We start from the raw sequence: 15,477 nt of genomic DNA, 5'->3' as shown, positions 1-15,477 counted from the left end.
GATGATTGGCTTATACTGGAGTTAACGGGTGAATAATAAAAGTATATATTATATATATTTTAAATCTTTCCTGGTCCCAACTGACCTCACTCGCATTCGTCTGCTTGAAGGCCACCTCCGGCTCGCTGGATCCTGACTCTTCTCGACAGGGCCAACCGAGGCAGCTGCTGCTTGTGCCCCTCGCTGTGCTGGAGCGCCAGGGGCAGCTGAGCTCTCTCCTGCCTGCCTGGGGGCTCTGCTGGGCTCCGGCCGCTGCTGCGCTATTCGTCCCACCCCGCTTGGCTCCCTCCTGTCCTTCCCAGCGGGGCCTGGAGAGGGAGCATGGCCCCGGCCCTGCCCAAGGGCTATCGGTGCTTTGTCCCTTCTCCTCCCCAGCCTTGGAGCCTCCAGCCCTCGCTGCTCACCGGGGCTCAGCCGAGAAGCAGCAATGCCTGAAGACCTAGGAGGGGACTCATCTCCTCCTTGCTGCTTCCAAAGCTCCTCCAGCACATCCTGCTCTGCTCGGACTCCTCAGGGTCACTCCTCTGCACCCTTCCCGGGGCTGTGGGAGTCAGGGGGATGAAGCCATCGGCACTACTGCACCTCGGGGCTCTGCTCGGCTGCTTTTCCCTGGATGCATGGCAATCTGGATGTGCTCTGAGTGACTGCCCTGTGACACCCCCAGGGCTCCAGCCTCTCCAGCCACCCTGTGCCTCTTCCACCAGGCTTGTGCTCACCTTCTGCTGTGGGAAGCTCCGAGGTAAAGGAAATGTTTTCTCTCAAGGAAAACCTTTATCCCAGCAAGAGATGTCATGGAACAAGCACCTGGGCAGCCTGCCACCTCCTGCCAGGACATGAACCGTGCTCACCAAAGCTCCAAGCTGCTTCTGAGCTCTCAGCCAAAGGTTTCCAAAGCTGCACGCCAAGGCCATCTATGCACTCCTGCACCTCCTGTCCCTTTGTGTCCCTGTGGTGCCCTGTGCTGCAGCCTGGATCCTGAGGGGCTTTGCCCACCCCAGCCTGGACCCACAGAGCTTCAGTAGGGAACCAGGAGCTTGTCACATCCCCACGGGCAGCACCGTTGCATTCCCTCTGCTTGGGGTCCCCTGTCACCTATGCAAGGACCTCTGTGTCCCCTTCTGTGCCCCCAGTGTCCTGGGCTGGCAGGGGCTGGGTGTGGGTGGGATGTGTCCAGCAGGACCCTCCTCATGTCCTCATGGCAGTTTTGAGGCTTCTCCAACAGGCTCACCCTGGCACCCAGGGGTGCTTAGCAGCTCCCTGGGGCAGTGCTGTGTTTGGGGGTGGGCTCAGCTTTCTCCCCCTGCCACCCAAGGGGCCCCAGGAGGTGACAGTGACACCGGGTCAGGCTCTGTTACAATAAAACCTTTATTCCACTGGCTTGGCACCAGGCTGTGACTTTGTGACTGTGGCCAGTGCTGGAACAGGGGTGGGGATGTGGCCTCCAGCCAAGGAGGAGCTCAGCCCTGTGGGCACAATGGGGTGGGTGGTGGCAGTGTCCTCTTGGGGTCTGCATGGTGGCAGGGTCCCCTCGGGGACCTTGACCATAGGAAGTTCCATCTAAGCATGAGGAGGAACTTCTTTGAGGCTGCTGGAGGCCTGGAGCAGGCTGCCCAGAGAGTCTCCTTCTCTGGAGAGATTCCAGAGCCACCTGGACGTGTTCCTGGGTGACCTTCTCTGGTGACCCTGCCTTGGCAGGGAGTCTGGACTCAGTGATCTCCAGAGATCCCTTCCAGCCCCTGCGGCTCTGTGATCAGCACCTCGTGGTGATGGCACTGTCCTGGCAGCCCAGGGTGGGGCTGGGACTGAGCATGGCTGGGGGTGGTGACATCTGAGGGGTTGCTGTCACCCATGTCACCCCCTTGGGGTTGCTCTGGGCTATCAATGGCCCAGCCACTCTGTCCTGGTGCTCACAGCATCTCTGTGCCCCTGGGGTGACAGCCAGGGAGAGGACTAGCAGGGCACAGAGGCCAGCAATGGGATGGCACTACGGTGGGGGGGTGGCACTATGGGACATGGAAGGGGTCCCCTACCTCCTTGGATGTCCCAACCAGCCCTGCTGTCACCATGGCCAGGTGAGAGGTGTCCCCAGGCTGTCCCTGCGCAGGTAGTGGAGGGGCTCTGGCTCAGGAGGGTGCCCAGCCCATGGAGGAGCAGATTGCTGTTCCCAGCACGGGCACACGGTGCCCTTCTCAGGGGTTGCTCAGAGGCTCTCACAGCGAATGTGCACAAAGAGGGTGGCAGGGGACAGGGAGGCTCCGGTCCTGGAGAGCAGGTGGATGTGACGATAGCCTGGGGACAGAGAGGGGTGCTGAGAGGGGTGGCAGCAGATTGTGCCCATCCCTGGGGAGGCAGGGGAGGCAAATCCACCCACCTTGCCTGACGCTGGCCAGGGGCAGGGTGAACTGCCCCACGAAGTCGTTGCAGGAGGTGCTGTCGTAGTCCTCCACCACGAAGCGCAGCAGGGCCAGCTCGGGCACCCCCAGCTGGAAGCTCAGAGTCTCCTCCCAGCGCGGGTTGAAGCCTGCAGCACCGAGCAGGGGGTGGGCACTGCCACCAGGGCCACTGTGGCTGCCAGGGCCACCGGAGCCACCCTCTGCCATGGCTGTGGGGACCTGCTCCACCTGCCCACTGCTCACCCCTGCCCCAGCTTAGCTGCCATCCTGCATTGGGGTGTGTGGGGACTGGGGCAGACTGGGGAAAGGGGGATGACACTGGGGCCAGACGGGGCTGTACTGGGGCTGTGGTGGGGTGCACTGGAGGAATGGAGGTCATACTGGTGCCAGACAGGGCTATACTGGAGAATGGGAGTCATACTGGTGCCAGACAGGGCTATACTGGAGAATGGGGGCCATACTCGTGCCAGGCAGGGCTATACTGGAGAATGGGGGCCATACTGGTGCCAGGCAGGGCTATACTGGAGAATAGGGGTCATAGTGGGGCTGGGCAGGGCTATACTGGAGAATGGGGGCCATACTGGTGCCAGGCAGGGCATTACTGGGGGGGAATGGGGGTCATAGTGGGGCTGAGCTGTGATGAGCTGAACTGAGGGAACTGGGATGATACTGGGGCTGGGCTGGGGTATGCTGTTGGGGAAGGAGGAGGTAGGGTGCTCTGGGGTGTCCCCAGGGATCAGAGTGGCCTTGGGTACCCTTGGAGATCAGGTGCCCCTGAGGATCAAGTGCCCTGGGGTGTCCTTGGAGTGCCCTGGGAATCAGGGTGTCCTAGGGTGTCCCCAGGGATTGGGTGTCCCTGAGGTCCAGGTGCTCTGGGGTGTCCCCAGGGACCAGTAGCCAGGCTATGGTGGCCCAGCAGGTGCTCACCATTGTTGAGCTTGTGGTGGGTCTGCTGCTTGGCACAGTCTGCCGGGGCACCATGGATCTCTACCCGTACGAAGGGGTCCACGATGGAGCTGCCCTTCTCCTGGTGCAGCTTGGGCAGCTGCTGTGCAGAGATCACCTGGGGACAGGGCGTGCTGGGGCACCACCAGTGGCAGGCCACAGCAGAGGGACATGGGAGGCACATGGACGCATGTGGGGACTGGGTTGGTGTCCCCAGAAGGACGTAGGTGGCACACGGCTGAATGTGGGACAGGGTTAGTGTCACCAGAAGGGACATGGGTGGCACATGGGTGGCACATGGCTGCATGCGGGGACAGGGTTGGTGTCACCAGAAGGGACATGGGTGGCACATGGATGCATGTAGGGACAGGGTTAGTGACACCAGAAGGGACATGGGTGGCACATGGCTGGATGTGAGGATAGGGTCAATGTCCCCAGGAGAAGGGACATGGGTGGCACATGGGTGGATGTGGGCATCGGGTTGGTGTCCCCAGAAGGGACATGGGAGGCACATGGGTGGATGTGGGCACCAGGTTGGTGTCCCTAGGAGAAGGGACATGGGTGACACATGGCTGGATGTGGGACAGGGTTGATCTCAGCAGGAATGGGGATGGGGTGGAGCGGAGGAAGGTGGTTGTTGCCACCCCTGAGAAGAGGCATGAGTGGCATATGGCTGAGTGCAGGGTCAAGGTTGATGTCCCCAGGAGAAGGGACATGGGTGGCACTTGGCCTGGGCAGCAGGCAGTGCTACCCAGGAGAAGGTATGCAAGTGGCACCTGGCTGGGTATGGGGTGTTCCATGGCTGAATGTGAGGCTGGTGTCACCCAGAAGGATCATGGCTGACACCTAGCTGGACATGGGGTTGGTGTCACCCCGAAGGGACGTGGGTGGCATTTGGCTGGCTGTGGGGTTGATGTCACCAGGGAAAAAGGGCTGCAGGTGGCACTTGGCCAAGCATGGGAATGCGACGAGCGTCACCCAGCAGGGATGTGGGTGGCACCCAGCCAGCCATGGGGCCAGGGAGAGCAGGGAGCCCTCACCCTGACGTGCAGCACCAGGCTGTGGGAGCCCTCTGCAGGGAGGCTGCGCAGGCAGGGCGGCTTCAGCACATAGCCGCAGTGCCCATTGCCCAGGAAGCGCCCAGCGTTCAGGTCCATCTCGTAGCCTGGTGTCTGGAAGTTGAGGGCCACTGTGGGGACAGGGGACAGGGTGTCAGGGGCAGTGACGGCTCCAGGGTGGGTACCAGGCATGCCCCAGGGGCTGTTGGGTTCTCACCCAGCTGGCATCCAGCATTCCACATCTCCTGGGGGTTGTAGTTGGAGGAGTTCATCTTCAGCCCCAGGGGGTAGACGCGGCTGAGCTGCTGGGTGTTGTACCGGACCAGGGCTGGGCCTGGGGGGTGCCACAGCTCAGTGGGGTCATGGCACCTATGGGTGCTCCTGAGAGGCCTTGCCAGGGGATGATGGTGCCCTGCCTACACCCCTGTTCCTGGGGACATGGCTGGAGCCTGCCCAGCTGAGAGACTCCAGAGCCAGAAATGAGACCCAGGCCCTGAAACCTCACCTCTGGGTTCAGACCCCAGCTCTGGAGCTTGACCCTGGACCCCTGACCCCAGACCTCACACCCTGGAAGCTGACCCAGATCTTATTCCCAGCCCTGGAACCCAGACACTGCCCCTGGGTCCTGACACCACACCTTGATTTTAGACCCTGAACCCTGATCCTGGGACCCCTGACCCTGGCTCTTGATCCTGGACCCCAAACTCTGAACTCAAAGCCTAAATCCCAGACCCTGACCCTAGATCCTGACCCTGGAACTTGGACTCTGAACTGAAACCTCAAATCCCAGACCTGATCCCGGACCTTAGACCCTGGACTCCAGCCTGGACCTTGACTCTGGATCCTGACCCTGGACTCCAGAACTTGTCTCTGGATCTCCAAACCTGGCCTCAGACCTTGACCTTAAATCCTGACCTGGACCCCAGATCTCAGTCCCTGGACCTTGACCCATTTCTTAATCCCAGACTCCAGACCTGCCCCTGGACACAGATGCCACATCCCAAGCTCTGACCCCAGACCTGTGATCTGGGGACCTGTGACCCTCATTCTGGTTTCTGGCCCCAGACCCTGTCACCAGGCCCCAGTCAGGTGATAGCAGCCCAGCCATGGCCACCATGCTCCCAACCATCACCCACGGAGCCACCCCAGTGGCAGAGCTCTCAGCCCCATCCTTCCTCCCAGTGCAGGCAGGAGCATGGAGCCACTCTGTGCCCACCCCTGTCCCTGTCCCATCACTCACCTGCCTCCTTGATGAGCTTCCTTGCCTTCCTCTCGCTGAAGGAGGATATCTCACAGGGCCGGGGGTGGCGCAGGGCATGTGCCAGGCCGGGGAAGGGCACAGCCTGGCAGTACACCACCATGGCTGACAGCTCCGGGGCCACCTGTGATGCGTCTTTGGCCTGCAGGAACCACCGTGGTGTCAGGGCCACTCTGGTTCTGGTGGCCATCTGCCTGCCTGAGAGCCTGCAGCCTCCCCCTCCCCCACTAATGCTGAGTGCTGAGACCCCCCATGGTCATGAAGACCCCCAAAGTGTTGGGACCCAAGGTGGCAGAGACACCAAAGCAATGGACAACCCAAGGCCAAGAGTGATGGCCCCCGAGACGATGCAGAACCCAAGCAGATTGAGACCCTGAAGTCATGGAGAACCCAAGGTGATGGACAACTCAAGATGATAGAGACCTCAAGGTGATGGAGACCCTGAGGTGATGGAGAACTGAGGCAATGGAGAACAATCCCCCAGGCAACGGAGATCCCAAGGGGTCACCTTGGAGGTGATGGAGACCCCAGAAATGGAGCAGCCAGCCCAGTGGGGCAAGAGGAAGGTTCAAGCTCAGAAGGCTCCAAGTTCTGTCCCCTCTGCTGGGCAGTGACAGCCACTACTGCCCCAAAACCCTGAGCCCACCCAGCTCCACCATGCCACCCACCTGCAAAGGTCTCATCTCCTGCAGCGACTGCAGTGACTGGAAGAGAGCAGCACAGTAGGCTTGAGTCACACACAGAATCACACAGAATCAACCAGGTTGGAAGAGGGCTCCAAGGTCAGCAAGTCCAACCAGTCACCTAACCCTAACTAATCAACCAGACCATGGCACTGAGACAGGGGGTGGTGACCACCACCAGGGGCACTGCTGGCACACTGTGGGCCAGGGTTAGGGACCACCAGGACACCACAGTTCTCCAGGACCACTAGGACACCATGGTCTCCCAACACTACCTGCCCTCCATGGTTCTCCAGCACCCCTGGGATGCTGTGGTCCCCTGGCAGAGCTCCTTACCTGCCGGCTGCTCCCCTCCTGAAACTTCTCCTCTTCCTCTTCCTCCTCCTCATCTTCCTCCTCCTCAGGATCCAGATGGGAGGTGACACTTTGGGGTTCATGCCATGGCTCTGGCAGCTTCTTGCCCTTCACCAGGACCTTCCCCTTCAACTGCTGCAGGAGGAAGGGCTGAGGTGAGGGCTCCAGGGCACATGGGGACGTGGTGGGGGGTGGGCAGGTGGCCTTACCTCTGGGGACGGGAGGCTGTGGGGGTCCTGCCCCTCCAGCGGCTGTGTCAACAGCATGTCCCCCAGGATGGCCTTCATGTGGTGAGCCATGGTGGCCTGCTGCTCCAGCCCACAGTGGTTCTCCAGGGACAGGATCACAGGGTAGGGAGATTGCTGGGGACAGGGACAGGCAGCGCTCAGCACCCAGCACCCAGCACCCAGCACCCAGGGCCGCGGCACCAGGCTCACCTTGAAGGCGTAGTCGCGGATGCTCTCCATGACGTCTCGGAAGAGGATCTTGGAGGTGAGGGTGTGGCCGTGGTACACGATGGGCTCCCCGGCAGAGCCCTCCCAGCAGTCCAGCTCCACACAGCGGCACCCAGCCATCAGCGCCCTGCCAGCGCATGGCACTGCTGAGTGCCTGCACTGCCACTGCACCACTCAGTGCCTGCACTGCCACTGCATCACTGAGTGCCTGCACTTCCATTGCACCGCTGAGTGCCTGCACTGCCACTGCACCGCTCAGTGCCTGCACTGCCACTGCATCACTGAGTGCCTGCACTTCCATTGCACCGCTGAGTGCCTGCACTGCCACTGCACCGCCAAGTGCCTGCACTGCCACTGCACTGCTGAGTGCCTGCACTGCCACTGCACCGCTGAGTGCCTGCACTGCCACTGCACTGCTGAGTGCCTGCACTGCCACTGCACCGCTGAGTGCCTGTGCTGCCACTGCACCGTTCAGTGCCAGCACTGCCACTGCACCACTGAGTGCCTGCACTGCCTCTGCAGATTCCCTTCACCTCCCCAAACCACAGCACTGTCAGGGTGTGGAGCACCTGCCCACGGGCACCCACCTGACGTAGGCTTCGGTGCTGCTGGTGCCACCAATCTGGTTGCGGGTCAGGTAGGTGTTGTGGGAGGAGGAGATGAAGTAGTGGCACAGGGGCTGGCTCATGTCCTGGTACACCTTGGTGTGCTCCTGGTTGAAGATGTCACCAGCGGCCGAGAGCAGATACATCATGAAGCCATCCAGCATCATCAGGTCCTGCTGCCTGGCTGCAGGGCACAACGCTGGGGTGTCATGGAGGGCTGGCACATTGCTGGCAAGGTGGCAACCCAGCAACTGTCCCCAGTTGGATGTTCCCTGTTGCCAGCTCAGACCTGGCACTGTAGCATCCAAGGGACATACAAGTTCCCTTGAGCATGCCACCTCCATCATAGTGTTGCTCGTCCTGCTAGTGCCACATTCACCTGGCACTCATGACGCGTTGAGGTTCCTTGTCCCCTACCCTCACATCCTCTGTCCTCATAGTGCCATGTTCACGGTCCCCTTGGTGTCCCATCTCCACATGGATGTCTGCCATCCTGCTGGTGCCACATCTACCCTAGGAGTAATGCTGTGACACCCAAGAGATGTAGAGTTCCTCCATCCTCCCCATGATGTCACCTGTCCTCCTAGCACCCTGTCCACCCCAGCCCAGCCATGGTGATACCCTGCCAGTGTGGTATTTGTGATAGGGCTGGCATTGCATCGCCCATGGAGGTCCACCTGCTGCCCATCCCTACCGTCATGTGCTCTGTCCCCACAACGCCACATTCCCCAGCACCTATCCAGGCCACCACTGACACTTGCTGCTGCCTTGGGGAGGGGACAGGAGGACACTCAACCAAGTGTTGAGTGGCGGACCCCATACCACCTTGGAGGGTGACAGCACCAAGCAAAGCGCCATCCCCACCCCCTCCATGATCTGCCTTGGCTCCAGCAGCACCCAAGCCCCGCTGCCAGCAGCACTGTGCGCAGTGCTGGCAGTGCCCAGCCCTACCCTTCTCGTTGAGCTCGTAGGTGCGGATGATGGTGCGTGCCTGGCACAGGCTGGCATCCTCGCCCTGCTCCCGCAGAAAGTCCTGCAGCTCCTCAGCTGACAGCACAAGGTCCTCTCCTGAGTAGCGCCCAAAGAGCTCCTCCAGCTCCGGCCGCCGCAGCAGCCGCCGGCAGAACTCCTCCAGCTCCCTGCCCTCCAGCCGCTCATTGCCGGAGTGGTCGCAGTCCTGCTGGGACCAGAGCTCAGCCTCACAGACTGGCCTCTGCCCCTGGGGAGGGGGTATGGCCACCACCTGCCTCCTCCTGCCTGCCCCTTCGGGTTGGCAGCTTGTGCTGAGCTAGGGGGAGCTCAGTTATTGGCTTGAGGGCTTGGGCATGGGTTGTGCCTGCTGGGGTGAGTGGCATGTCCCCTCTGTCCCCCCCACCCAGAGCCCTCCGACCCTTCAGTCTGGGATGGAGTGGAGCAGAGCTCCATGTCTCAGTTTCCCCAGGTGGAAAAGGACCTCAGGAGATGCCCATGGGGACAGCATCCCATGGCGGGGGGAAATGTCCCAGCTTGGGGACCCACAGAGTAGTGGGGCAGCCCAGCTCATCCCATACCATCATGATGGCACCCAACCACGGGTGACAGTGGGTGGCTTTGGGTGTGATGAGCTCTCTGCTCTTGGGAAGGCAGGGAAGGAGCCAGCAGCAGGGGACAGGGAGTGATGGAGCACAGGATGGATACCTTGAAGAGCTTGTAGGCATAGACATCATCCATGTCGATGTTGATCATCCTCAGCATGCTCTTCACCTCCCGGAAGGACATCTTGTTGTCCTTGTTCCTGTCTGCTCGCTGCAGGACCCCATGGATCCAGCTATGCCAGGCTAAGGAAACCAGCTGGCATCACAGAATCACAGAATCAACCAGGCTGGAAAAGACCTCCAAGATCACCAAGTTCAACCAATCACCCCAACCCTAACTGATCAACCAGACCATGGCACTAAGTGCCTCAGCCAGGCTTTTCTTGAACACCTCCAGGGACACTGACCCCACTACCTCCCTGGGCAGCCCATCCCAGTGGCCAATCTCTCTTTCTGGGAAGAACTTCTTGCTAAGCTCAAGCCTAAACCTCCCCCTGCACCGCTTGAGACTGTGTCCTCTTGTTCTATTGCTGCTTGCCTGGGAGAAGAGCCCAACCCCCACCTGGCTACAGCCTTCCTTCAGGTAGTTGTAGACAGCAATGAGGTCTGCCCTGAGCCTCCTCTTCTCCAGGCTGAACACCCCCAGCTCCCTCAGCCTCTTCTCACAGGGCTGTGCTCCAGACCCCTCCACCTCTGTCCCCGCCCTGTCTCCACGCTTCTGTAGCTCCAGCAAAGGATATTGGTCGAGCTTCTCAGGTTGGCTCATGGCTTGCAGCCGTCCCATCAGCTTGGTGAGGCCCTGCACCCAGTGGCGAGCATCCTCCTCACCCCGGGCTGCCAGGTCCAGGTTCTTGCGCTTGCCCTTGAGGACGATGGTGAAGCAGTGGTGCTCGGGGAAGGTGGCACCGAACTTGCGCAGCCCTTCCGACTGGTGCCCCTCGCGCACCCCCTCCACGTGCAGCACCGAGACTGCAGGCACAGGGGGACATGGGAGCCACTCGTGGGGGTGGTCCCTCAGCATTTCCCCCCACCTCAGGAGCACCATGGAAGGGGCACCCCTGCCCCCCCACCCAGGGACTAGGGCTTGGCTCTTGTTGATGCCCAGCCTGGGCTTAACTCACTAATCCCAGGCGAGACAGGAGCTGGCACTGCAGCAGGACTGCTCCATCCCCCACCTCTGTCCCTGGCCCCATCCCCGCAGCGCGGGGATGGGGCCAGGGACAGAGGTGGGGGATGGAGCAGTCCTGCAGCGGTGCCAACTCTGGGCACCCATCCCAGAGGAGAGGATGTAAAGCAAGTGGTGATGCTGGGAGCAGGCACAGACTGTGCCTGGGATTGAGATAGGACCTCATGTGGGTCCCTGGGGGGATGGAGAAGGCTGAGGCCTGGGGTGCACTGGAATGTAATGGAATGCACTGGGAAGCACTGGGTCCTGGATGGGTTTGGGTCCTGGATGGGGGTCCATGTTCTGGGCTGGGGTCCAACATCTCTGGTCAGGGTATGGCTTTCAGGCTGGAGGTGTAGGTCCTGGGTTGGGGTCTGGCTGCTGGGTGGGATCTGGGTCCTCCTGGACTGGGGTCTGGGTCCCAGACAGGGGTCTGGGTTCTGGGTGGGGATCTGGGCCCACAATGGGGTTCAGATCCCAGGTGGGGGTTAAGGCTGGCAGGTCTGGGTCCTGGAGTGGGGATCTGGGACCCAGCGTGGTTGCTTGGGTTGCATGTAAGGGTCCAAGTCTAGGGGTGGAGATTGCATCTTTGGTTGAGGTCCAGGTCCCACATGGGTGTTTGGGACCTGGGTGAGGGCCTGTGGCCCAGGCTGGGGGCTGCATTCTGGGTGGGGGTCCAGGTTCTGGATGGCAGACTGGGTCCTGGGGTGGTATCTGGGTTCTGGGCTGGAGTCTGGGTTCCAGGTGGGGGTCTGGATGAGGATCTGGGTCCTGGGTCCTAGGTAGGGGTTTAAGTCCTGAAGTAGGGTCTGGATGCCAGATGAGGATCTTAGAAGGAGATGCAGTACAGGTTCTGGGCTGGAGTCTGGGTCCTGAGTCGGGGTCTGTGTAGGGGTCTAGGTCCTGGGCTGTGGTCTGCGTCCCAGGTGAGGATGTAGGTCCTGGGTGGGGTTCTGGGTGCCAGCTCATGCCCAGGTGCCCATGGGTGGGTTTTGGGCCCTGCCCAGGTCTCAGTCCCTCCCTGCAGCTCAAGGCCCTGTGTCCCCAGGCCCCTGGGGGGCAGTCCCCACACTGTCACTCACAGCTCTGCGGGGAGCCAGCTCCCCTGAAGCGTCCCTCGAAGCAGACGGTGGCACCGTCCTCCTGCAGCCGGAACAGGCGCTCCCTGGGCACCCCCCGGGACTTGATCTTCCGCAGCAGGGACCCCCGCAGCATCCGCTGGACATCCTCATCCTCTGTCAGACCTGCGGGGACCAGCCCGTGGGCACCAGCCCGTGGGCACCCTGCCCAGCTACCGGGGGCACAGGGGGGCACTGGGAGGCACTGGGAGGCACTGGAGTCCCTCAAGGGGTAGTGGGAGTACTGGGCAGGAGGGTAGGTGGGTGAGGAGCTGGTGTACATCTGTGAGTGTGCATCCCCCCACATCCCATGGGATGGGATGGGATGGGATGAGAAAGACATGATGGGACAGACAGGGCTGCATGGGACATCATGAGATAGATGGGACAGGACAGATGTAATGTGATTGGACAGGATGGGATGGCATGGGAGAGAACAGACAGGACAGGACAGGATGGGACAAACAGGATAGGGTGGGATGGGACAGGGCAGGCAGGAGAGGACAGACAGGACAAGCCACTGCCATTGGGCACGGGTGTGACACGGTGTGGGCAGTCGGTGGGCACAGGGCAGGGCAGCACAGTGGCTGAGCTGCACTCACCCAGCCGAGCCAAGCTCTAAAGCCCAGCAAAGCCACCTGGGTGCCACACGGGGAGCACAGGGCAGAGCTGGCAGAGGGTGGCCTCGGGGGGCCCGCAGGCCCATGCCCGGGCTCACGGCAGGGCCGGGACTCTTCCGACCATTCTCCAGAAACAGCTATTTCCTCCCAGGAACAGCAGGAGCAGCCCCAGTGCCCAGTTCCTACTCCCCAAAGCAGCTATGTCCTCCCAGGAACGCCAGGGACCCAGGAACGGCAGGAGCGGCCCCAGTGCCCAGTTCCTGCTTCCCAAAGCAGCTATGTCCTCCCAGTTTGTACTGGGAACAGCCCTAGTGCCCAGTTCCTGTTCCCCAAAGCAGCTATGTCCTCCCAGTTTGTATTGGGAATGACCTCAATGCCCAGTTCCTGCTCCCCAAAGCAGCTATTTCCTCCCAGTTTGTGCTGGGAACAGCCCCAGTGCCCAGTTCCTGCTCCCCAAAGCAGCTATGTCCTCCCAGTTTGTACTGGGAATGACCCCAGTGCCCAGTTCCTGCTCCAGGCTGAGACATTGCCATTCCTGGGCTGGGAATGGCAGGTTCAGGGCTGAGCAGGGACATCCCAAACTGGACACAGGCTCAGGGACACAGCCACCAGCTGCCACCACCTCCTGCCTGGTGACATCCTGCCCACAGTGCAGAGCAGAGGGCACTTTGGGAGGGCAGGCACCGACACACGGACACATGGACACATGGACACATGGACACAGAGCATATGGATGTATGGATCCAGGCAGATGGGCACAGGGGTGCTTGGATGTCCACATGGCACATGGGGGTCACAGGTGCAGAGGTGTATGGATGCATGGACACACGGATGCAGGGATAGATAGACATGTGGATAGATAAATATATGGATACAAGGATGCACGGACATATGGATGCAGGGATATCTTGGTAGATGGATATACAGATCCAGGGATGGATGGATGCAGTGATGCAAGGACACAGACAGGTGGATGCTCAAACATCTGGATGCATGGATATGTGAGCACATGGATACAAGCACATAGGAACATGGATGCATGGACATATGGATGTACTGACATATGGATGGAGGGATGTGTAGATACCTGGATGTATGGATAAAGGGATGTATGGATACATGCTTGCAGGGATGCACTGATACATGGACACAGACACGTGGACATACGGATGGAGGGATGTGTAGATGCCTGGATATATGGATAAAGGGATGTATGGATACATGGGTGCAGGGATACACTGATGCATGGACACACAGACACATGGACATATGGATGTGCTGATGCACAGGCACATGGATGCGTGGGCATAGGGAAGCAGGGATGTATGGATGCATAGACACATGGATATAGGGACAGGTGGATGTGCAGATGCACGGACACAGGGATGCATGGATACATGGATGCAGGGTTGGATGGATACATGGATGCACTGGTGCAAGGACACACGGATATATGGATGAACAAGCACAGGGATGCATGGACAGACAGACATATGGGTGCATGGACACAGGGATGCACTAATGCAGGGGCACATGGATGCATATGGAAGCAGGGATGTATGGATGCATAGACACATGGACACAAGGACAGATGGATGCATGGACACATGGATGTACAGATACAGGGAGGTAGGGATGCCAGGACACACAGACACACAGATGCACAAGCAGATGGGTGCATGGACCCAGGGGTGCAGGGACACAGGGACACAAGGGGCAGAGGGACACAGGGACACAAGGGACAGAGCACACATGGCTGCACTCAGCCGTGTGGCTCCAGGCCAAGGGCCACATGCCCAAAGCCATGCATGGGTCAGCAAACCCTCCCTTGGTGGCACGGGGCCAGCCCTGGCCCTGCCTCAGCACCCATGCAGGATGCAACCTGGCCGTGCCATAGGCACACCCTGACCCTCCCGGCGCTCGCTGCGCTGCCCATGCCACACGGGCAGCTCTTGGGGGCCAGCAGGGCTCTGGGCCAGCAGGGCTCTGGGCCAGCAGTGCTGCTGCAGCACCGGGTGTGGGGAAACTGAGGCAGGGAGTCAGGGGACAGTCCCAGGGAGCTGGAGCTGAGCCTTGAGACAATAAGCAGCAGGAAGTCTCCTGCCACCTATTGTGTGGCTGAATCATAGCTCCCCTGCCCCTCAACTTGTGGGACAATACATATTTGCTCTGGGGCTACCCTGGGGACCTCTCCCAGCCAAGGGGACCCTTCCCTGCTGTTGGGGACACCAACCACCTCGGGAACATTTCCTGCACTGGGGACTCTCCTGGCTATGGGGACCGATCACTGCCATGGGGCATCCCACCCACTCTGGAGACACCCCTTGGCATGGGGACCCTCGTGGCCGCGGCGACCCCTCCTCAACCCTGCCATGGGGGACTGCATCCACTTCGGGGACACTCCCTGACACAGGGACCCTGCTGGCTATGAGTCCTCACCCAGCTATGGGGAAAATTTCCTGCACGGGGACGCTGACTGGCTTGGGGACACTCCCTACCATGGGAACCTCATCCACCCAGGGGACCTTTCCTTGCCATGGGGTTCCTCCTGGCCGCGGGGACTATTTCCTGCGCAGGACTCTGGCTGTCTTGGGGACCCTTCCCAGCCACAGGGACCCCTCTTTGCCGTGGGGGTCCCTTCCCTGTCATGGGGATCCCCATCCATCTCGAAGCCCTCTCTGCCCCGAAGATTCCTCCTGAGCCCCCGCTGGTACAGCTTCCCCCGGAGCTTCTGCCCTGTGTCCCCCGGTGGAACCAGTCCCAGGACTCACCCATTTTCTTCAAGGCTCTGCCGGACCGGCGGGAGCCATCCAGAGGCGACCGGAGCTGCTCGGCTGGACGAGCCTTCCTGCCGCAGATCATGGTGCGGGTCTGGGGTCCCGGTACTCCCGGTACTCCCAGTACTTCCCTTACCCCTGGTATCTCCGGTACTCTGGGTGCACCCGGTACGCCGGTACCCCCGCTGCTTCTGTTGCTCGCTGTGCCCCAGGGCTCCTGTTTCCGGCGGTGCTCCCGGTGCCCCTGGCCGGTGCAGCGAGGCTGGGCGGTGGCGGAGGACTGGGCTGGAGCTGGGCTAGGAATGGGCGGCCCCGCCGGGACCGGGGCCGGGCGCGAGGAGGTACCGGGAGGAGCCACATTCCGGCCCCGCGGTGTTAACCGTTTGTGCCGACCCGGGCCGGACGGTGGCTGCCGGGGTGGGTCTGCACCGAGCTCCGGTATGTACAGGCATGAGACCCTGCCAGGGTCGGG

General features: G+C 61.0%; 1 protein-coding gene across 1 annotated transcript; it reads right to left on the bottom strand.

Moving 5' to 3' along the window:
* Positions 1 to 2,200: 2,200 nt before the first annotated feature.
* On the bottom strand, positions 2,201 to 15,365 carry PLCD3 (phospholipase C delta 3). The gene is given in 18 exon segments (XM_054396478.1): positions 2,201 to 2,289; positions 2,372 to 2,521; positions 3,321 to 3,456; positions 4,379 to 4,527; positions 4,614 to 4,730; positions 5,637 to 5,796; positions 6,323 to 6,358; positions 6,674 to 6,826; positions 6,901 to 7,053; positions 7,129 to 7,273; positions 7,734 to 7,935; positions 8,703 to 8,928; positions 9,429 to 9,558; positions 10,066 to 10,294; positions 11,573 to 11,734; positions 15,000 to 15,190; positions 15,234 to 15,281; positions 15,283 to 15,365. Coding segments are annotated over 18 exon segments (2,559 nt in total).
* Between the last annotated feature and the right edge of the window lie 112 nt (positions 15,366 to 15,477).

Source organism: Indicator indicator, chromosome 37 (genome assembly GCF_027791375.1).
Source record: "Indicator indicator isolate 239-I01 chromosome 37, UM_Iind_1.1, whole genome shotgun sequence".
Lineage (NCBI taxonomy): Eukaryota > Metazoa > Chordata > Aves > Piciformes > Indicatoridae > Indicator > Indicator indicator.
The sequence above is the reverse complement of the archived record's forward strand: the minus strand, read 5'-3'. Positions and strand labels throughout refer to the sequence as shown.